The sequence below is a fragment of the Brassica napus genome, chromosome C1, assembly GCF_020379485.1.
Source record: "Brassica napus cultivar Da-Ae chromosome C1, Da-Ae, whole genome shotgun sequence".
In the NCBI taxonomy this organism is placed as follows: Eukaryota; Viridiplantae; Streptophyta; class Magnoliopsida; order Brassicales; family Brassicaceae; genus Brassica; species Brassica napus.
Window position 1 is genome coordinate 3,237,114 of NC_063444.1, and position 24,294 is coordinate 3,261,407.

General features: G+C 36.4%; 3 protein-coding genes and 1 pseudogene across 4 annotated transcripts; all 4 read right to left on the reverse strand.

The window, feature by feature from the left end:
• Positions 1-34: 34 nt before the first annotated feature.
• Positions 35-3,550, reverse strand: LOC106375326 (carotenoid cleavage dioxygenase 8, chloroplastic). The gene is made up of 6 exons (XM_013815204.3): positions 3,143-3,550; positions 1,772-2,536; positions 982-1,178; positions 681-870; positions 401-503; positions 35-323 (listed from the first exon to the last, which is right to left on the reverse strand). The coding sequence occupies exons 1-6, from the start codon at positions 3,443-3,445 to the stop codon at positions 178-180; spliced, it is 1,704 nt and encodes a 567-aa protein (XP_013670658.2). The 5' UTR covers positions 3,446-3,550; the 3' UTR covers positions 35-177.
• A 12,760-nt stretch (positions 3,551-16,310) lies between these two features.
• On the reverse strand, positions 16,311-18,337 carry LOC111201634 (shikimate kinase 2, chloroplastic-like). Of its 2 annotated transcripts, XM_022693846.2 has the most exons (7): positions 17,806-18,337; positions 17,638-17,713; positions 17,473-17,560; positions 17,255-17,340; positions 17,055-17,172; positions 16,894-16,972; positions 16,331-16,804 (listed from the first exon to the last, which is right to left on the reverse strand). In XM_022693846.2, exons 1-7 carry the CDS (start codon positions 17,894-17,896, stop codon positions 16,620-16,622), a joined length of 723 nt encoding a protein of 240 aa, XP_022549567.2. In that variant the 5' UTR covers positions 17,897-18,337; the 3' UTR covers positions 16,331-16,619. The 2 variants fall into 2 exon arrangements, with proteins under 2 accessions (XP_048601156.1, XP_022549567.2); XM_048745199.1 differs by having other exon boundaries at positions 16,311-16,972.
• Positions 18,338-18,499: 162 nt separating this feature from the next.
• LOC106372799 (F-box protein At1g30790-like) lies at positions 18,500-20,961 on the reverse strand. The gene has a single exon (XM_022694507.2). It carries the CDS (start codon positions 20,214-20,216, stop codon positions 18,768-18,770), a length of 1,449 nt encoding a protein of 482 aa, XP_022550228.1. The 5' UTR covers positions 20,217-20,961; the 3' UTR covers positions 18,500-18,767.
• Positions 20,962-21,141: 180 nt separating this feature from the next.
• On the reverse strand, positions 21,142-23,767 carry LOC106372801 (annotated as a pseudogene).
• Between the last annotated feature and the right edge of the window lie 527 nt (positions 23,768-24,294).

Below are 24,294 nucleotides of genomic sequence, written 5' to 3' on the forward strand. Positions count from 1 at the left end.
AATTTGTATAAATAAATATTACATATATGAGATGTAAAAACAATATAACACAAGGTACAACAACAATTTAAAAAACCTGCACATGTATAATATAGTAATTATACAAATTTCTACAAATAAATATTACTTATCTCTGTGTTTTGTATAATGAAGGTATCTTTGTTGAGTTTGTAGTGTTCAGTGCTTGGGGATCCAGCAACCATGTAAGCCATAAGGAAGACCATAAGGAAACTTGGCTCTTGCTATTTCTTCAAAGGAGCTTCCATCAAGCAATATCGCATAGCTTCCTCCATTTTCTTCACTTACTATCGATATCACCACTCCTTTCACAACACAAAACCCATATTAGAAAAAAAAAATATCAAAGAAAGACAACGAAACCTATGTATTTTGAACTAACCATCATCTTCATGGGTTGCGCCTGGACGAGGCACAAAGAATGGCTCGGATGGTATAATGCCATGTTCGTGCCAGATCTTCACTTCCTTCTCCACAATATCAACCTGTCTCATACAATAGCTAATATGTTATTTAAGAGATGAAGATGCTTTTAGTTACTACTCACAAATCTTGATCAACAACGCATATATATAACAAAAAGACCATATCGCTAACACCATATAAAACTTGAAGAATATCAGTAAAAACTTGTTTTGCTATAGTCTATGCATATAGGTTACCTTGGTGAGGGCATTGGGGAAGTTACAAGGTCTTTTAGCACCACACGCATAAACGTAACGATACTTTAGACCCAAATACAAAGGGTTGATGCTGCACATATCCATCGCCCTCCCATGCTTCTCCGCCTCCACTGCCGTCTCCAGTTTCCCGTACTTGCTTCCATCCAACGGTATCCTGAATCTTCCAATCCTAAACACATGTATATATATGTTAATAATGCATAAGATTACATCAACATATTCAGCTATTATCAAAAGTAAAAATGTAGGTATGGTAATCAAAAAGTTGACGCATATATACCTAGCGTCGGGTAAGACGTCGTCACCATGTGAGGAACGTAATGTGTGGAGACGGAGCATATCGAGTATCCGCGTATCTGCGTTGTGTTCGCAACAATCTGCAATGATGACCGTCGCTTTCCCGTCTCCATTTTCATCTTCTTCGTATGCGTTTATGAAGTGAAACGTTACGTATGCAGGGACCTCCACGCTTGCCACCTAGGTCACGAATGAATATCATATTCATATTATGCTTTACTTTCATGTTTAAAATGAAAATAAATATAAAAAATCAATTGTATCACATGTATTTCTATTGGTTTTCTGAAGTAAATCAATAACGTTTAAACGTTCTAATAGGTTTCTCTCCAATAATAGCCCTTTGATCTCACTCTAAATTCTAAAATCCTGGCTATAGTATAAAGAGATGGAAGAAAAAAAGACCTTTTAGATGATATGTATCACTTAAACACATGTAAAACCTAAAAGATTTTCTAGTCTAAGGCAAAAGTGATCGTTGAAAGTTGGCTTAGTAATATAGAACAACATTGCATATATTAACTAATATCCATACATCAATGTTTCCCTAAAATCGTGACTCTGATTATATATGCACATTATGACATCAAGCAACCGTACATGTTACGCCACTTACCACATACCACATACCAATAATGGAGGATTAAGTAAACATGAACACTATCTTTTTGATTGAACTTAACTAAATATGTACTATAACCAACATAATCCAAAACTGAATGAAAAAAAAAAGTAAGAAAACAATCCATTGACTTATTAAAACGTTCACTTACGATTTCTCCAGTGAGTTTGGACATGACATGAACAAAAGCTCCGTCGTTAGGACACCACTCAAACTTGTAAAGCGGCGTCGGCTCAGCTCTAAGCAGATTCCTCACCGAATACCTCAGGGGCATTTCCGGTATCAAAACATAATTCTCCGTCACCGCAAACGAGTGAACCCACCCGGGTCCCCACGACCCGGACCGACATTTAACCCGCCCCACAACCTCCCTTTTATTCGACCCGGCCTCCATCCTCACGACCCGGTAACCAGGCTTAACAAGATCAGGTATCAACGTCCACATCTCCGTCTCTGTCACGATGGGATGCGCCGAGTGGATCATGTGATCGCACAAACCGTCGTCGTATTTGAACTTCCCTATCGTGTCTAACGTATCATGGTCGACAAGAATCGATCCTTTTTGAGTCTCCGTGAGGCACATGACACGTCCGTCACCGAGACGGATCACTCCGGTGTTGGCGTTGTCCGTTAAAGACTCGCCGGAGAATAGTTTGACGATCTCTCCGACCCCGGAGAAAGGGTTCTTGAAGTTGCTTCTCGACGGTTTTGGAGTCTCGGAGAATTCGCGGTAACAGAGCTTCTTGTGTTTCTTGGCGGCTTTGTAGGCGTTGGATTCGAGGAGACGGTGGCCGGAGAATATACGACCGTCGTCGAATTCGAGCTTGACTAGTGTGGAGTAGCCGTCGAAGAGATGTCGGAAGTCGTGGTCTCCGATGTTCCATAGGCCCGGTCCGTTTCTTAGATACGTACCATTCTGCATGTTACGTTATAATCATTAATTGTCTCATTTTTCCAATATTGTTTAGGGAAAAATGTTTAATCGTTTGTTTTATATGCAGTTTTATAACTGTTATCTGATTTATAAGAACTAAAAAGGAAAAGATTCTGAACGCTTTATGTCAAATTAAATATATACAAAAGTCGACGTTAGTTATGTATAAATATAAATATATTGATTATATTACAAGTTTTTGCTAACACATTGTTACTTGTTGGTGTCTAACTTGGAACATGACTGAATGTACGCTGTTTATAGATTGCAACAATGGTCACGACTCACGAGTATCGCTCGTAGACGTGTACCAACTACCAACCATGCCTTAGCACCGTAATATATCTATTCAAACATATTTAATCCTTTAGACTTCTTAGTAATGAAATCATGTACTATAAGATTATACAGAATATAAATAAATTTACATGCAATTATATAGAAGAAAAAATAGTTTTGTCTTGTAATATATACATATTCATGTGCCAGTGTGAGTGTGTATTGTGTGCACGATACATATTTGTATGAAATTCAACGAATATAGCTAAAATATATTTGGAGGATATAATATGAAGATAAAAGACAAACCAGCCAAGTGGGGATCTTTCCTTGGACAGTAAGCTCACCCTCCCACTTCTCTTGTTGTACACTTGTCCACGCAACATGACACCGTCTCTCATCTTCCACCGTCTCTTTCTTCGGCACAGGCGACGCTGAGTTGATTACAGCTGCAGATATTGTTCGGCGGGAGAAAAATCGGTGAGAGATTTGGAGTTTTGTTTTTCTTTGTTGGTTGTCGATGGCTTTGTCGGAACAAAGTGTAGTGATTCTAGTTGAGGACAAAACATGATGATGACTCATAATTGCTTTGGCTGTGATCAACGAAGCCATCCTGGAAGAATGGTTTTATATATAAATAGAGTTTTAGTGGATTTCAATGTATTGAAAAGAGGGCACAGGACAAATTCAAGAAAGGAAATGGAGGGTTATAAGTGAATGTTTGGTGAAACACATATGAGGTATTTATAGGGCCTCGGTTAAGGGAACTTATTATAAATAATGCATGTTTATTCAGGTTGATTTAATTATTAGTTTTTATGAATAGGCGTAGACATGGGAAAGGAGGAATTTTTATTTGGTTAAACATTGAGTTATATCAACCCTCGATCGAGTGGAAATCTGAAACCGAACACACATACAAGGCTTTCTTAATTAAATTGTCCGCCATAAGAAATATATTGAATAAACATGAACAAAAAATTGTTTTAAAAAGAATATATATATATATATATATATATATATATGTTTTTTTTTCTTTTTCTTTAAAGCCAAAAAATTCAGGAAAGCTTGCATCTAAAGTGATAGCTTTAAACACATAAAAAACAGACTTGAGGGAGATCTTCTTGAAGCCTAGAACACTCGTACGTGCCCAATTGTTGCTCCCGCAGTTATCGTTTCTGCCATAGCTTAAAAATCACACTACTCTATAAAGACACCCATATCTGGATTTTAGAATACTTAAAATAGGCAAACAGTAACCACGAGCCCAAAAGCTGGGAGGATAACTATGGCTGAGGGTAACATGTGTAAACCAGTTTAATTAACATAAGTTTTGATGTGTATGTAGATATAGTAATTCTCTCAATTGTTTTGTAAGTTTGCAGTTATTGGTGGCAGAAACACTGAGGAAAGGTGTATTCAAAATAAATCTTTAGAAGAATTTGATTTTAAATATATTTTTAGATGATTTGAATTACATAAGTTATTATGAGATACATTTGCTTAAATTAGGCAGGTGGCGAACGATGAGTAAGTTAACACTAACGTTGAAAACATTTCAAGTTTGAATGAAAATACTTTGGTACTAATAAAACTAAATAAACATGTAAATGTGAATTTTTTTTTATCAGCGTATATATATTCTTCCCATCAGATGCATGAATGTGATTTTAGGGTAAATCAACTTGTGTTATGATGTGTTTATATGGGCCATGCAAAGTGCGTTTATTCAAATGTTTTGGAAAATTCGTAGGAATATAATTAATTTCTGAAATTGACGCCTAAAATAACCGGTCGCCTAAGTAAAGAACTATATTAACACCATGTTTAGCAAAAAAAAAAATATTACACCATGAATATGTCATTCATTCATATATTTGATTTTTATTGTTGTCATCAATATTATGCAAAAAGAACCCATATCCATTAGCAAATCAGTAGGTTGTTATATATGTCATGATCATTTATTATATCATTTAAGTTAATAAGTTTGGTGGTATGTATCAAAATAGTTTGTGATAGTGTAATTAAGTTTCTAAATTGACATCTATCAGAATAATTTGAGTTAGTGTCATCACCATCATATATTTTCTTGTTAATAGAATATAAATTATAGATAAACTATTTCTTTCATATCTACATTATGCCACATGACTTTTACAAAAATAATAAATCTCTAGCATGCATGTTTTATTGAATTTGGTAAATATTTTTGATTGATCTAACATTTTTTTTCAAAAATAGTACACTAACTTAATTTTAAATTTACACTTGTTCTCACGATATATAATGATAAAAGGTGTTATTTGTATGTAATTATCATGATTGTTCAGCATATCCGATTAATTGTTTGTCATCAAAAAGAAGAAGGAAAAAAAGGAGATATACATTTTCTTTTGGTCGCTAGCTATATAATTCTGCTTTATATTTGTTTTGAGAACATGGTATATTCCTAGTCCATATACCCAATTAGGAAAATGGAAAGTGTCCGATTTTAAATTATATAGTACAAAGCCCCATGACAACTACTAAAAGATTCCTTATAAAATAAAACTGCAATTTGGGTCCATATGTTTGCCACATTCGTTTGTCACATCTGTTATGTGTCTCTAGTCTTAAGAATAATCACTTCTTTTAATCATCATCGGTTATCTCATACATCATTCTATTTATCGTGATTTTCTAGGTAAAAATATGTTCATATGAAATGTCAACTCAGCACCTTAAGCATTGTTACTGGTTAACTTGCTGTCACCAAAATATAAATGAGAAATTTACAGCCAAATCTGTAAACAGAGTAACTACTCAACTCAATTTTTTTATTATAAAAAACAGATATTTAGTTTGCTGTTCGCAAACGATAGCAAAAGATACGACCCACGTCCCAGTCAAATAATTTAGCTTATTTGTCATGATTTCCATGATTTTAGATAATTTTACTTATTTGTTATGTTTTAATTAAGTTTAAGTTGAGTTATTAATTTATTAATAATTTTTAGTTGAGTTCATAATTTATTAATTTAAACAATATAACTATAAAATATGTAATTAGATATATAATTATTTTGATTTTGCTTATTTGTCACGTTTTCCATGATTTTAGTCAATTTTGCTTATTTGTCATGTTTTTATTAGGTTTTCGCTTAGTCATTGATTTATTAATAATTTTTAGCTGAATCACTAATTTATTAATTTAAAAAAATATCCATAATTAATTTTATATATAATTAAAAACGAAATTTTATTTAATAATATTTAAATCTATATGTTATATTAAAATTCTTATTTTCTTATTTGTCATATTTTATTAGGTTTTAAGTTTTTATATAGGTCACTGATTTATTATTAGTTTTTAACTGAGTATTATTAATTTTCGCAAAACCCGTAATGAATTTTATATATAATAAAACACACATTTTATTTTAATTATATTAAATTTAAATTTTATATTAAATAATTAATTATAAACTAATATAATAAAATTGTGAAAATATATTTAAAAATTAAGAGAATTCTTATATATATTGTGTTGCTATCTGAAAATAATATTTTATTATAAAGTTAAAAAAACTAAGATATAAAACAATTTATAATTAAATATTAGTCAAACAAAAATATTTATATAAAGATATTTTCTAAACTATTTCTAATATATGAGTGTTTTAAAACTTTTAACAGAATAATAAGTACATAGTTTGATGAACGTTTTTTTTACATATATAAATAATTTGATGTTTGATTTAACTATTTAAAATCATAAATAATAACTTAACTTGTGACTGAGTTAAAATTTTTTTTTTGCTTTTACTTTAAACCAATTTAAGTTTAATCCGTGAAACACTATAGGTTCAGTTGGTAACCACTAGAAGAATGAAAATAAATGAAGAAAATAAAAAATAAAATTTCATTTGAAGAATTGAAAAAATAAAAAAAATATGAATTTTTGTTCAATTTGTTCCTTATCAAAATTGCATAGGGAAATTTTTTCTTATAAATTCATTCCTCCATGGGAATTTAGAAGAAAAAAGTGGGATCTACCTTCCAATAATTTGACTAAAATTTCAACATAACTGGTATAAATTTTGAGTAACAAAGAATTCACTATAATTTTTTTCCTTAAGCATGTTCACCAATTAAAGATTTATAATGTCGATTTTTGGATTAATAAGACATAAAATAATAAGTATTCATAAGATGATTATGCCCGCATGTGGGGACAAAACACCTAGTACAACACTAAATAAGAAACTTTAAAATTAAACCTTGACTAATCAATCTGGCACAAACAAAGATGCAGTTAGCTCAATCTAGGTTCGTGGCTCTTCTCTACTTACTAACATTGTGAGTCACCCTTTTGGGAACTTTTTGCATACCCATGATACCAAGTTAATCGAATTAATTTTCCATAGATATTCTCATCTCACGAGTCAATGATCATTATATCACAGATATATGGTCATCTAAGAAGATAATAATGAAAAGGGAAAAACATATTTCCTTTTAGTGTATATATAGGGTCCAATGCTTCCTTTAGTAATTGAAAACTTGAAAAAAAAAAGCATTCGAAATACAAAATTTGTCGATGAGGCACTAAACCCTAAAAATGCCATCACTAAAGCGTCATGGTGCATGAGATGAGTTGCATTTTAGAACTCGTTGTTTTATATGCAACGCTCTTTTTTTTATTGCGCAATGTCCCTTCATGCCCCAATTGATTCCTACAATGTAATTAACCAAGAGTACCAAATAATGTTATTTAATTAATTTTGGTCAGTTGTGTGGCGGACAAAATCAGGTTTTCCCACAAATAAAGCTCCATATTTATTGTTTAATACATACTTATTGCCTTCTTTATCAAGTTATTCTATTAGTGATGAATGTTGTTAGGTCAACGGATGCTTATTTATTAATATTTTCTACAGATTTATATAGTTAACAAACGAACAAAAAAAGAAAGTATATGTGCCATTTTGTCAAGTGCATAGTATTTTGGTCAGTCTGCTGAAATTAACAAATTAGACAAAATATTGGTTTCCTATCCTCTGGTTGAAGGAAAATAAGCTAGCGTTGAAAACTAAACAGTGTATTTGACCAAAAATGTCTAGTATTGTTTATTTTATTCGTGATTACCACTGATTAATACTATAAATTCATAGAACATATCATAAATTCGTGCTACGGGAAGGTGTATGACTAAAATTAGCTCCCTTCAAATAATACATATTTGGTGTTTATATTATTTGACATAACAATTAGTTTTGTTGTACACAGTTAACAAACTTATTTACACATAATGTTACTATTGGATGAGAAGTCGAAGGAAGGAGGAGTTTAGGGATGGAGAAAGCGGAAGGGTCATTGTGGTGGCCGGAGGAGGAGTACGGTGAGGCCAAGGCCGCTGCTGCGGTGGAGGGAGGGGTTGATGAGGTGGCGGGATGGTATTGGGTGGGAGTAGTGAAAGGAGAGTAGTAGCTATTAGGGTTGGTGTTGTGGTGATGGTTGTGATGAGAGGAAGAAGAGGAGAGGTCTTCTTCATCCATGAATAAGTTGTAGCATTCTTCGACAAGGTCGTTTGGTGGGAAATTGTTGTGATTGTAGTGATAAGCTGTTTGTGGAGAGCCACTAGTGGTGGTAGAGGTTCTGCTTAACGAAGATTGATTTGTAATGATGCTATCGGATTGTTGCTCTTGTTGGAGACTGACTAACCTAAAGAGAGTATCCATTTTTTTTCTCTTTTAATATGAATAAGAAAATGAATAGACGACAAACAAGAGAGATGTTTTTGCGGTTTTGGCAGGAAAAATGTGTTTTTGCGGTTTTGGCGGAAAATGTGTTTTTGACGAAAAAGTGCGTTTTTGCGGGTTTGATGGGAAATGTTTTTTCACGATTTTGGCGGGAAATGCATTTTGCGGATTTGGCGGGAAAATACGTTTTTGTGGATTTGGCGGGAAAATACGTTTTTCCGATTTTGGCGGGAAAATATATTTTTACAGTTTTGGCGGTCAAATTCATTTTTCCGATTTTGGCGGAAAATTTTATTTTTCCGATTTTGGCAGGAAAATATGTTTTTTCAGTTTCGGCGGGAAAATGCGTTTTTCCGGTTTCGGCGGGAAAATGCGTTTTTCCGGTTTCGGCGGGAAAATGCGTTTTTCCGGTTTCGGCGGGAAAATACGTTTTTTTTGTTTCGGCGGGAAAATGCGTTTTTTTGTTTCGGCGGGAAAATGCGTTTTCCGGTTTTGCGGGAAAATTGTTTTTTTTTCGGTTTTGGCGAAAAAATGCATTTTCCGGTTTTGCGGAAAAATACATTTTGCGGTTTTGGCGGGAAAGTGTTTTTCAGTTTTTGCGGGAAAATGCATTTTTTGGTTCTGGCGGAAAAATGTATATGCAAAAAAAAGGAATTTACGGTTTGAAAATAATATTTTGATTTTAAAAAGTTATTTTTGTCATTTATCATTTTGGATTGAATTAAATGCATCTGCATCCAGATGCACTATGACCCACCTTCGTTTGGGTGAAAATTTGAGATGAATTTTTAAAAATTCAGCTGGGTGATCCATCTGGATGTAGCATTATAATGGATAAAACAAACACCGATTTGCATCTTCACCCATATGGATCACCTGGGTGAGCAAACGAACAACACCGATATCTAAGATTTAATACTTTGTTATGTATATTGCATCAGCATCATGTGTTTTTCTTTCCTTTTGTTTCGGTGGGAGTGGGTGAATCTCTGATGAAGATGAGTTGTAGAGAATGGGTTTGGTGGTGTTTGTGAGTTTTATAATTGGTACTAGTAAGTTAAAGAAAGAATGGAGCATGAAAAGCGGATATTTCTACATCGAATTGTTGTCCCATGTTTATCTTTTGGACTGAATAGATTGTTTGAATCTAATTGGGTTTAGTGAAGACGTAATTAGAGAGAGAAAAGATGGGTCTTATTAAAACAATATTCTTTTACTCTTTTGGCTAATCAAGAATGTTTTTGTTTTTGTTTTTACTATAGCCCTAACTTATGATCAATCAAATTAATTCATGGACATAACGATCCTACTAGTATACTATGAGATATCCTGGTTTACTTAGAGACATGTGAATATAGAATGTTTACAGGTGTGAGTGAGTGGGAGCAGGCGTGCATCAACATCATCAAAGCTCCACATTTTCTTTGCCTCCTAACCTCTCTCCATTCCCTGCCACCACTTTTTTCCTTTTCTCTCTTCTTCTTCGTCTATACCTTCTTTACTACTACTAGTATTTTAGATTTCCTCATTTCATTCATATTTTATTTTGTTCTTCACATTAATCCGTAAGAAACCACCAATGTGTCATATTCCATTCCCTTATATAAACATCATGGTGTAATTATTATCGCAGGAATCTAGGGCATGCTTCTTTGTTTTCTTCTCCTTCAAATCCTATTGTTCTAATTTAAAACAATCTCCACTAAGTCATACCATTTTTGTATAGATTCTATATGTACCCTTCAATTTCCCACCTTATGGTTTTATTATTATTATTCTCTATACCCTTTTTATATAGGAGTATTTGTGTTTTTGTTAATTTTATATATGTTCATTGGTTTATGCATATGCGAAACAGGGAACCCCTAATTAACCAACGCCACTTAAGGCATGGTTTATTATTATTCTCATCATGGTTTTCTCGTTTGTCTCGATACAAAGCAACAAAGTAGTATTGTCTTTCCCGACCTCATTTGCCCTTTGTTGAATTTCGTTAAAAATCCCAAGTCTCAACTCTAGAACTGGATCATTTGATTGACACGTAACCACTACAAACGGAAGAAATCATCAGTTTAAAAAATGCCCAACGGAATTGAATAGAACAATATTTGCTATTAAAAAAAGTCGTGATATTAACCTTTTTTTGGTTAATGAGTAACGATATCACATAGCTTACTTAGTAAAAAATCACATGCTCGCGAATCCTGATATTCTTCCGTATATTATCAAATAAAAAGCTATGTGACAAAACTTCTGACTAATTCAGATACTCTCACGTTGAAAGTTAGAGTGGTCAAAGTCGATGATACTTTTAATTAATTTTATATATAATTAATTATTTAATCAAATACGATTTTTATTAATAATATTAATTTTTATTAAAAATAAGATAATTCTTATATATTGTGATGTTATCTTAAAGCATATTTTTCAATTATAAAAGTTAAAAATAAGATATAAAAACAATTTAAGATAATTAAGTGATAAAGTCAATATTACCCTTAATGAGTTTATATATATTTAATTATATAATTAAAAACGAATTTTTATGAATAATATTAGAATTTTTTTAAATAAAGTAATTCTTATATATTGTGTTGTTATCTTAGAATTTTTATTAGTAATATTAGTATTTTTAAATAAGATAATTCTGATATATTGTGTTGTTATCTTAAAGTTAATTTTTTTCAATTATAAGAGTTAGAAAATAACATATAAACAATTTATAATTAAATATTAATCAACTAAAAACATTTTGTATAAAGATATCCCCTAAAATATTTCTAATATTTGAATGTAAAATTTCAACACAATAATAAATATATATATTTTAATGAAATATATATATATATATATATATATATATATATATATATATATATATGATGTTTGATTTAATAATAGTATAGATAATGTAAAACGATTAACCCCGCACTAGCGGGCAAAACACCTAGTTATCAAATAAAAAGCTATGTGACAAAACTTCTGAGACATATATGCCATGTCGCCTTGTTAAAATTCTGGACCAATTAATGAATAAAGCGATCAAATATACTATAAATGTACAAGAATAGATTAGCTGCGGGGAGGGGATTAAACAACCGGCTCTTGTCCATGGCTCAAGGAGATTATGGGCTTAGGCCCAGAACTTCTTGAATTCAAAAAAAAATATATATATACACTATAAATGTACAAGAATAGATTAGTATCACACAATGTCGTAGACATACCTGTCACGAGTCATCACCTCACCTCTCGTAGATCAAGTTATCTTGAGTTTCTACTACAATTATTAGAAGGAACCCCACTCTGCATCGTTGTCCCTTTATTCGAAGCCTATCGTGTTTTGCAGTTCAGTTTCCTATATTTTTTTTCTGAACAAAGTTTCATATATAATTTCTCGAAATCTGTTCTTGCGTTCTAGGAAAAGTCTCGTCTTCATTCTGAAGATCCAGCTTATATCATATATATATAATAGTTTCTGTAATGCGCCAGTGTATCTATGCCTTTGTTTTGAGTTGATACATGACACCAACCGACATGGCAAAAATAACTTATGCATAGTTAGTTGCATACCCTATGTGTGTCAACATATAAAACATGTTTATGCACTAATAATTTATTTGTTATACATATATATAAACCCTATGTCTGCATGGTCAATGCTTATTTTTATGATATTTAAGATGGTTTAAATTCATGCTTTGTTTAGCTATTTTGTCATCGTTCAATAAGGCATATATAGACAGAAAAAAATAACCCGTAGGTCTCCCATCAATCACATAAAGTTAAAAAGGGGACTTTTGGGTAATCAATTTGGTACCAAATAAATATATATCGGAACAATATAGAACACATGATGTAGAAAGATCACACATTATTAAGATCAACTCAATCAACCTAACTCAAAAAGTTAATTTTTGACATGACTTCCCCTGAAAATGTAAATAAGTGACACCAGGTAATGTTTTTCTTCAATTGTACATTTTGTATCCCACAGATACCAAATAGTAATCAGCAGTTTAAATAAAAGTGACCAAATGTTTTAGTAGGCGAATTAGAGAAGCAAATATGTGCCAGAGCCCATAATTTGTAAGGCCTTAATGGCCAGTATATAGAATTAGGCCGCATGGGCAAAGATCACACACCATGGGAGTCATAAACATGACTAGGATATGACACTTAAACTATTATAATATTGCTTGAATCTAAAATTATAGTATGGTTTAGTTTAATAAAACAACCAGGTTTATGTTATGGAGCTGACATCGAAATTGTGTATATTTAAATATATTTGAACGGTTCACATTTAGCAGTATTATTCTAATTGAATGGGGGAGATTTAATTATATGCTTACCAATCAAGATCTTCAGCGTATTATCCAGAATGAAACATGTTATCCCGAATGAAACATGTTATAAAATACCCGAGTGGACTTGCTTTGCGTGTGATAAACAAGGACATTACACAAGTAATTGTCCTGACAAGTTGCTTAAACTGCACGAAACTGATGAGAAGAAAGAAGAAGGTACATAAGAACCTGATGAACTTATGATGCATGAAGTGGTGTATCTCAACGAGCAGAAGGTGAAGCCAGCTAACTTTAAAGTAGAACAAGGTATGGAGAATCTATGGTATCTTGACAATGGGGCAAGCAATCATATAAGTGGAAATCGCTTGTTCTTTTTCAAGCTCGACGAAGGCATTACGGGAAAGGTCCGGTTTGGGGATGATTCTCATATTGACATAAAGGGAAAAGGATCAATCTGTTATGTCTTAAAAGGAGGTGAGAAGAAAATATTGAACAATGTCTACTACATACCGGGCTTGAGAAGCAATATCGTTAGCTTAGGACAAGCCATCGAAGTAGGTTGTGAGGTAAGGATGAAGGATGATGTCTTAATGCTTTTTGACAAGTCCGGAGCTCTAATGGTTAAAACCACACGATCAAAGAACCGCTTGTACAAGGTAACCTTGCAAGCCGACGCAATCCAATGCCTTCTCGCCTCAGTACCTACCGAATCATCTAAGTGGCACGCGCGGTTAGGTCATGTTGCAACCGAGACAATGAAGATGATGATACATAAAGATTTGGTCGTGGGCATTCCACACATAGATGTCGAGAGAGAAACGTGTGTCTCATGTCTACTCGGAAAACAAACAAGACAACCTTTTCCCCAAGCAACCTCGTTTAGAGCAACACAACCACTTGAGCTTGTTCATGGAGACTTATGTGGACCGATCACTCCTTCCACGCCAGGAATGAAACGATATGTGTTCGTGTTAATAGATGACTATACACGCTATATGTGGACCATTTTACTTAAGGAGAAGAGCGAAGCGTTTGAAAAGTTCAGAGTGTTTAAAAAGCTTGCAGAACAAGAAACAAAAACAACGGTGAAAACGTTTCGTACGGACAGAGGAGGCGAGTTTATATCACATGATTTCAGAGCCTACTGCGACAAGAATTGAATTAACAGACATATGACAGCGCCATACTCACCTCAACAGAATGGAGTTGTGGAACATCGAAACCGTACACTCTTTGAGATGACTAGAAGCTTGCTAAAGCATATGAGTGTGCCCAATGAATTGTGGGGGGAAGCGGTAAGGCATTCACCCTATTTGATCAATAGGATTGCAACACAACAAGATATCTTGTCGGACAGACCCCATACGAGGCACTGCGAGGTAAATGACCTAATCTCAGCCATCTCAAAGTCTTTGGTTGTGTTTGTTACGCTCGAACCGAAGTCACAGGAAGAAAGAAACTCGATGATCGGTCAAAAGCTTTGGTGCATCTAGGAACTGAACCAGGGTCTAAAGCCTACAGGTTACTAGACCCCTCAAGCCATAAGATAACAGTCAGTCGCGATGTATTGTTTGATGAAGAAAAGCAATGGAACTGGAACATGGCTAAAACCGAGAAAGCAAAGGACTCCAGCACATTCGAGATAGAGCTATTGCCACTAGCAGACATTGGAAGCGGTCAAGAGGATGTCAGTATGAGTGAGGCAACGGGGATGGTAACGAGAATGAAGAAGATGATAACGTTGCAGACGAAGAGGAAGAAGAAACAACACAATCCGAGGTAAGGCGATCAAGCAGAACAACATCTAAGCCGTTGTATCTAGAGGATTATATTCTTCTAGCCGAAGAGAAGTGTGAGAAACTCCTAATGGTTATAAACAATGAACCTTGAGATTTTAATGAAGCTAAGGAACTTGAAGTTTGGGTTGATGCGTGTTGAGATGAGATATTCTCTATCGAGAAAAACAACACTTGGATACTCTTTGATCTACCAAAAGGTTTCAAAGCTATTGGTTTGAAGTGGGCTTTTAAAATAATGAGGAATGCGGATGGAAGTATCAGTAAGTATAAAGCAAGGTTGGTAGCAAAAGGTTACGTACAAAGGAACGGCATCGATTACGACGAGGTCTTTGCGCCTGTGGCTCGAATCGAAACCAGCAGACTAGTAATCGCACTTGCAGCCTCATATGGTTGGGAGATACACCACTTGGATGTAAAAACGGCCTTCTTACATGGAGAGCTAAAAGAAGAAGTCTATGTCAGTCAACCCGAAGGATTTGAGATCAAAGGAAAAGAAGATAAGGTGTACAAGCTTAATAAAGCTTTTTATGGTCTTAGGCAGGCTCCTAGAGCATGGAACATCAATCTCAACCGGATTCTACAAGAATTTGGCTTCACTAGATGCTCTAAGGAACCCTCGTTATACAGAACAGAAGACAAGAAAGGCGTGCTTATGGTATGTGTTTACGTTGATGATTTGCTTGTCACTGGTTCTTCCTTGGCTTCAACGGTTGAGTTCAAACAAGAGATGGATAGCAAGTTCGAGATGAGCGATCTAGGAAGATTAACTTATTATCTAGGCATTGAAGTGTTGCAATACGATGGAGGAGTGGTGTTATCTCAAGATAGATACGCCCGAAAGATCCTTGAGGAAGCTGGTATGGCAAATTGTAACCTCGGCCATGTACCCATGGAAGTTAATATCCGTTTGTCAAGATCAATACAAGAGAAAGGGATCGATGAGAGAGAGTTTAGAAGAAGCATAGGGTGTCTTAGATATCTACTACACACTCGACCTGATCTCTCATTTAGTGTAGGAGTTCTTAGTAGATACATGCAAGAGCCTAAGGTTTCTCATGGCGTGGCCTTGAAACAAGTACTAAGGTACTTGCGCGGAACAACTAGTCTCGGCCTCATGTATATCATGATAGAGATAGAGTTCAAATGGTATGACACTAAGGTAAGACGCTGGAGAGTTTTGAAGGGTGCGAAAGGACTTCCTAAGATTCCGCGTTATACTGCTAGAACGGCGGATTACGGTGGCAAGATTACTGTTTTGTGGGACAGGGATGTGGCTTCTACTGCCGTGATTGCGTTTGAAAGGCGCAGCGATGAAGAGATATGGGGTAAGCTCGAGTGGAAGGAACATGTGCTTGAAGTCCCCAAGTCATGTAGAATTATCCGTGCTCTCGCTGCTACCCTTTGATGACCGACTTGATTGTGATGAATCTTTTTAATGGTCATTTTGTTGTGTAATACTCTGCCTTTGTTGTTAACTTAATGCTGTAGACATAATTTTCACTTGTTTAAACTTTTGACGGCTTAGCTTATCTTGTGACCTGTGAAACACTGTGTTAATGTTTATGTTGAATAGAATGATCACTATTTTCTTGGGGAAAAGAGAAGAAAAAGATGCAACATTGATTGTAGGTTGGTGGTGGCTTTTTTTTTATGGTGTACATATAGTTGGTTTTCTACTTCCTAATGACTCAATGATGAACTTGCAGAAAATTCTCTTATTATAAAATTCAAATGGCTTATTTCCCATCTTTTGGTCCAGATGACAAAGAAATCAAACAAACAGGCATTATTCAATCATATACACTGTACACAGCAGTCAAAACTAGGCACACACAAGCTCTTCTGATGGAACAAGAACACTTAAACTGACCAGATGTTGCGGGGGAGAAACTTAACCGTCTCCAACTAGAAGTCATCCGGACTGTCCTCTTTATTTAGAAAGCTCAAAGGCCTGATGATGAATATGAATAATTGAGCAGTTAGAAGTTATCAAAACTAACAAACTGAATTGTACATAAATGAATAGGAGCATAGAGGTTCTGCGGCGTACCTCAATGGCGATTTCAGTTGGTGTAAGATCTGAGACTTTTCTATACCCGAGCTTTGATGTAATATCTGACCAATTTGGAGTAAACTAGTCACAATATGGGCTGAGAGATTGTGGAAAGCTATAATAGAACATGGAAAGTGAATAAGGACCATACTCTCCAAGGAGACTCTCGCGCTTGCGTTAGTGTATGCTTCACCGCGTGCTTCCCATATAGTTGAAAGACGGGTTAAAGCCTATGTAAAGACACAGATGATCAAAAACCACAGAGAATGATAAAACTCTGTTTCAAAAGTAACAATGATAGAGAACTATAACCACTGTGTATGGGCCTCCTCCTGACTCATCATCATGTAACAATGGTCTTGAATTAGTTCCTACAGCAGCAATTCTCGGAACATCAAGCCAAATGCTAATACCTTTATGCATATACTTCCTGTTTGCAAACCCAGACACATTATATTACCAAATAATCTGAGTTTCGTATTACATTATCACTGATTGAGAAGAAAACGCACCAGTTAATGGGTCTTATAACCGCACCTCCACCTTTTGACACAACAACTTGGTGGTACATCAGAGAGATCTTCTTTAATGCCTCGGTCTAGAAAAATAACAACCATGTGATGAAATTAGCATCAAGAATACACAAAGAAGAAAGAGGCAAAGCAGAGAAAGTGTAGAATCAGCAAATATGAGATATGGTAAGAAGGAAGAAGAAGTGTAAGAGTAAAACCTCTTTCTCTCTGAAGACACTCTCACCGAAATTCTCAAATATCTCAGCTACAGAAGTTCCATTCATCGCCTCCTCGATCAATGTGTCACTGCCAACATTTAACAGTGTTTAGCTCAGTTAAAGCTCAATAGACACGCACAGTAAAAAAGAGCAGATAGTATATACCAATCAAAGAATGTATAAACAAGTGCTCTCTTGCCATTATCTTTCCAACTGTCAGTCTTCCCGGAACCCATCATTCCTGACGCATTCACGACAAAAATGTTCAGTTACCAGAGAATGCAAGAGAAGCTAAAAAAATACACAAACAAAGAAAGAGACAAATAGACTGACCAACAAGATACATAGATCGTCCATTTAAATACGGTTTAATCTCTTCAGCTTTTCTCTGCAAGAAAAACTTATGTAAATCCACCGTCAACATAAGACTTTTATAGGAATAAAAAAGTAGAAGATAACAAACAGTATCATAAAAACCATTGCACTAAAGATTGATGCCAAAATGTCTTGATTGTAGTAATAGAATAGTATCAACTTGCCTTCAAAACAAGTTCTTCATCAAATGAAGAATGAAGAATGAAGAATGTTTCCAGTTTCCAACAATGCTACAAAATTTAAAGAATAGAACTGCAGAGGCGTGTAAGAGAGACAAGAGAGTCCAAAGGGAACAGCCATCATAGACAAAAGCCCCTTGGAGAGAGCCTCAGCTACACGCACAGACGGACCTTTCAAAGGATCAATACCTTTTGTGTCATACCCAAACATCTTCTCAAACAAGATCCCAACCAAAGGCACAGCAAAGGACAGAGAAAGAACCTTCGAAAGCCCTGTCAAACGCGTAGATCATTGTACGGTGCTTAGGAGGAACGACTTCAGCAAACATAGGTGCGTTAACCGCAGAACCGCACCAGAATGGGAGCCATCTTGAGTAGTCACAAGGGTGACATGGTTATAGCAAGGGGGGTGGGATATGGTTGTCGCAAGGAAACATCATTGACTCAAAACAGAGAACACAGGCAGCAAGACAAGTTGAAAGAGATCTAGTGCATATATTACACAATACACAAGTATATACAAAAGAGATCTAGTGCATATATTACACAATACACAAGTATATACAAATATAAGTAAAAGAGTTGTGAAACTAGAATAAACACAAAATAAAGAAGGAAAAAGAAACAAATGCGAGTCGCTAAAGATAACAAAAACAAGTTTGGTGCATAATTATTTGATAAAAAGAAAAAATCCCCAGAGTTTAGTTTTGTTTTGTTTATCAAGCAAGCTCAAACACATTTTTATAAAAAAGCAATACTATCATTGTGTTGGGGTGAGAAAGAGACGCAGCATATGCTTGTGAGTCCATAACGGCTCCAGAACTCTTCAGTATCAGCGACTCCGTGGATCCTGACTCTTCTCGTGCTCTTCGTGTCTGGGTTGAAGTAGAAAACATAGAAGGGCTTGGCACGGCCTGGCAGAGTTGTTGGGGAGAAAATGATTTCACCAGCCTTGTTGGTTCCTTGGGAGATCATACGCTGACCCATCCCAAGAGTGAAGGGAAAAGACAAGGGAAGCTCAAATGTTTGTTTGGACCACTCATGTTTGGTCACATCCTCCAGTATCCAAAGATTAAAACGGTCGAAAGAACCACCTACTCCCAAACAGTTTGGTACAACGACAGCTGGCTTCCCTTTGTATTCTATCAATGATGTAAAAGCCCGCCAAACCAGGACCTCCGGAGGCGTTGTGATAAAACTTAGTATCCTCTCGTTTCTAACATCAAAACACACAAACACAGGAGTCTTACTTTCCCATGGAGCATAAGCACCATAATACATGAAACCATTGATGCATCGTCCCCTAGTTACACGGTAATAAGGCGGGGAGGTAAGTTGGGTACGAGATACTACTCCTCCTCGTCCAAGTGTTATAACCTCGTGCACCATGACACTAGGGTTATGATCATAGTTAGATGTCACATGGGTCAATGCTTTGAATTGATCATCAACAGGATCGTATCCCAAGGATGTGGCCGGTGCCTTGCAGTGAAAGGTAAGGACTTGCCCCGTGCTAGGGTTACATATAATGAAATTTGACATCTCAAAACAAGCGATAAAGCCATGGACGGAAAAATACTTGTAGGCGCCGTGAGGCAAGGTCACTGAGGGTATTGTCATGTCTAGATTGGCAACCAAAGAAGAAGAAGTTTCCTCCTCTCCCGACAAGATGAACAAACGCTTGGGATCATCACCACCTGCATTGTTGGTGAAAGCGACTATAAAACGGGATGGCTTCGCAGCGTAGTATGAAGCCACGAATCTTTGGCTTCGGATAAGGGAATACCAAGTCTTGCACACGCATAGGAACTTCATAAGCGACTTTCCAGGCAATCTAGTCAGTGTCTCCACCTCCATATCGTAAGGGAGGAGGACATGTAGCTTCTTGTCCCTTGACTCGTAGACTTCTTTTTGGTGATGGGTCACCACCCTCTTTGCAGGCGATCTAGTCGTCACTGTATCCATCTTCTTCAGATCAAGAGGGATCGGCTCCAAGCTGCCCTTCTCATGTTCCTTGCGTTTCATCATTGGAATGAAACCCTTAATTCGACTCGATTGATAGTATGTTAATAAAAAAAATAAAAAATTTAAATAAATAAATAGATTAAAATGTATGTTTGCTAATCTCTGATCCCTTCCTGTATTCTGATAATCATCGACGTTGAAACCTTTTGTGTGGGTGTTCTTCATCTCTGTCTAGTGAACGATGGCAGCTCGCTTAGTGTTTTCGTTAAGCCTTCCATCAATCAATCGAAATTATCAACCGAGCTTCTCGAGTTCGTGCTCAAGTTTCGATTTTGTTATATAGGTTGATGGTGAATTTAGCTAAAAGCAATCGTTTTTTTCCCCTTGCTTCAGGATAATGGCTCGGCTAGTGAAATTTCACCTGCTGCCTTGTTTCCCGAGTCTCCAAACAAGGATGTAAATAGAAGAGTCGCTGCTGCTTCTGTAAATGGCCTTGTTTCTATAGACAAGGCTTGATTTTGGTTAGGTTGGACTCTTTATCTTGGTTAGGTTGAGCTTTATACGAAATGATTAATGTTTTCCTTTTTTGGTTAGGCTTTGTCGAACAGTAGTTGAGTTCTTCTATGCAGATTGGTGTGAGGTTTGTCGAGAACTAGCCCCTGATGTTTACAAAATCGAGCAGCAATTCAAGTAAATGCTTGCTCTTTTTATATGTGTGTGTTTTGATGGTCACAATCTTTCTTGAAAAAATGAAGCCTCTGTAGATAGATATATAAACATCTCGCTAGAACTTTCTATAAAACTTGTTTGGTAAATGAGTATGAGCAAGTTAGGGCTTTGGAGATTCTTATTGCTAAAAGAGACCCAAATCTTGCGTGGCGTTTGTTTAGTTGATTAGGGAAACTTCTCTAGTAATGGATTTGGCTATTGTAGAAGGCTAATGAACAACAAGCTAGAGCTTGAATTCAAGATTCTGTCTGAAGAACAGACCCACTCTTGTATTGTTGGTTTTAATGGATATATTGGAACTTGTTTAGGAATGGTTTTTGAACTTTTAGATATTAATGAACAAACTAAAGCTTTGAAGATTCTTCTAGTTGCAGAAGCAGTACCACACAAGAGTGGGTCTGTTCTTCAGCCACTTGCTTAGGAAAGGATTTGAATCTTAGTTTTACTCTTTTATAGGTTAGAGAGCTCTTTAGATGCTAATTTAGCTTTTTATAGTGCTAAAGTTCAAAGTCTTTTTCTGTGTGTTATTGTCTTTAGTTTAATTGTGTTTTGCATTGACAAAGTGAACTTTGTGATGCTAAATTTGGACAACACGAAATGGTAGCAAGAGCTGGATGAGTTTGGTGTTGAAGGTATTCGCACTCCTCGATAGACAAGGGAACGAGGAAGGTAATGTGGTCGGAAGGCTCCCGAGACAGTATCTAGTCGAGAATGTCAATGCGCTTGCAGCTGGGAAGCAATCGATTCCTCATGCTTGAGCCGTGGGACTGTACAGTAGCTCCGACGCCCGTAAGGTGCATGTGCATCAGGTTACTGATCCCTTAAGCAATGGAGAGAGAGAGAGAGAGAGATCATAATCATTATTATCATCACCAAGCATCGTCATCATGCTGTTTGTAACTCTTATAGTGCACAACAGTAGACAGTAACAATTGAAAAGTAGCAATAGTTCATATTTGATCAATCCATAGCTTATAAATGGCAAAATCGCGCTCCAGGATCTCCAGCTTGTAACCACTGGTATGGCGTGAATATCCAGTGAGCCTCTGTACAGAGAATCTGATGCAGGATTGCTCAACATCTCACCTTTCCTTCCAACAAGGTTCCCAAATATAGAAGGAAACGGTAAAGGCGCGGGGAGAGGACAACGTGAAACCGATAGATTGCAAAACGTTGGTCTGGTGGCATCAGAGCACGGTACCATCGACCAAACTCCTTCTTTATACCTCCTCAACAAAGCTCTGACGTCATCCGCCACTTCATCACTATACCCCACCGCCCCAAACCCTCCGTTCCTCATCCTCCTCGACCACTTCCTCGCAGTCGATCTGTCCTCTCCGTCTAACCCGACGGCTCACAAGCCACTAAATCAACGATGTCACGTCCCGCTACACGTTCAAGCATCAGCCTCTCGTTGCTCGTCCTCGGAAAACTCTCTTCCAACGACTCGAAACAAACCCTAAACCAACGTAGACATTCTCCAAAAGATCTCAAGAACTCATCATCAAAGCCTAGTTCTTCTCCGACAAGATCAGCTTCTTCTTCGACCACGGTCACAATCCTCGGCCTTAACCTTCGGAAGTTCGACATCACAGCGTCTCTAAGGTTTCCACGAGGCATGATCCCATGCATCGCGCCTACGCAGTTGATGGCCAAGACCTCGTCTGATTTAACATCGAGCTCGTTGAGATCAAACTCAGACAAATCTCCAACGTGGTGAATAATGTTAAATTTAAAAGGAACTCCCATGAGCCTAACGAACTTCCCCATTCGGTTTCCAAGCTCTCTCATCCGTTTGATCGTTGACGAATTTATTAGCGACCACTACTGTGGCTAGCCTCAGGTGTGGCGTGTCGTCTGATCTCGTGGCCAAAGCTTCTAGAAGCGTTGGCCACTGAGTGCAAAACGTTGAGCTTATGTCAACTATGTGGATTTTTGCCTCCCCGTCTACTGCTTCCGGGATTGCTCCATTTTGCCGCCACGTGTCCAAACGTGGCCCACGGGCTAACTTCTTGGAACTTGAGCACGGTCTTGCGCGTTGACTCGAAGGAGCAAGTCTTCTCCGTGGATGCAGCGGTGACCATGGTTCGGTAGCATCGTTCCCCTGAACCGAATGAAGCCTATGAAGATGCGCCTTTATTAGTGGTCATAATTATTATTTATTAGTTTTACCAAATTTGTCGGTATGTGAAATCAAAACAGTAAAAAGTAAAAAACACAGCGCAAACATTATCAGCTAGGGCTTCTCTTTATTCATTACAGTATATTTATACTATCATAATCATAAATGAAAAACAGGTTAGTTCAAAATTTTCTAAAATTTTGTGTTAGGTGAATGTCGTAGGAACTTGAAACTTTGCTGGGCGCTTTTCATTTATCATTCGAGTGGCTCCAATAAGTGGTTCAACGTACGTACGCCTTAGGGCTAACTTTTGGCAGATATTATCTGAATTGATTAATTTCCCATAATTTTTCATTGGTCAGCTCTCTTTTCGAATTTGCAAATAAGAAGAAACGAAAGTAAACGGAAAGCAATCAAAGAAAGTAAAATCTGAATATCGGGCCCTTGACGCAGCTGCCTTTTAAAACTGCAAGCTTAGCCCATATTCGCGTCTTAGCAAGCTCATCTTATTGTTACCTCTTCGATATAGTTTCTAATTTCTACAAATTAGGTGAAGGATTTGGATTCGGCCACTTAAACACCACCTTTCCAGGCCATAACTTTTTTTTTTTTTTTTTCCATCAATTTTATTAATGAAACGGGCCTAGCCCAGGAAAGATACAAAAGGGCAACAACCGAAATACGGCCCAAAGGCCCAAACATTGAAGCCCTAGAAACGGAGAGAGCTGCCGCCGCATGCAACTCTCCGCCGAGCCCCTGACCGTACCGGCAGAACTCTCCGGAGGCCCAACCACTCCAACACTTCTTCACCGCAAACATCTCGACTCAGGTGATTCTTTAACCGGAGTGATTCAATCGCATCTGCGAGATCTCCTCCACCACTAATCACCGCCAACACCGAGAAGAAGACTTCGCGTGAAACCATTGGTAATAGTGTTACTATTTAGGCTTGCTGTCTAAACCAAAATATAATACAATAAATAAAAAGGGAATATGATATTAAGATAGCTATAAGCTAAATTCTTTTGAGAATTGTAGTTTAGAACATGTTTCTCTCGACAAGAATAGTGTCGCTATAAACATTGTTATCAGTGTTACAATAGACCATCGCTACCAATCTTATTTGGCGAATGGGGGTCCTCGCTGGTTGAAATCCACTATCGGAGCAGAGGCTGCCAATGGAGTATCTATGTCCTGACATGACGCAACTAACATGTTGGTTGTCGAGTCTTTAGCATGTTTTCTTATTCATGCTCTGTTTTTGGCACCTGCTGATATTCTTTCTCTTGTATTTTTTTTTTCGGTATCTTTTTCCTTCCAATTATTTTTTAAGAGGTGTGTGTGATGTTAGGGAATATGTGTTTTTAACCTTCAGATTAAGAAATACAGTCAGTGTTAAAACAAAGATAGCACTAGCTGGAACAACGTGAAGAGTGTGCATCCAATGTTGTA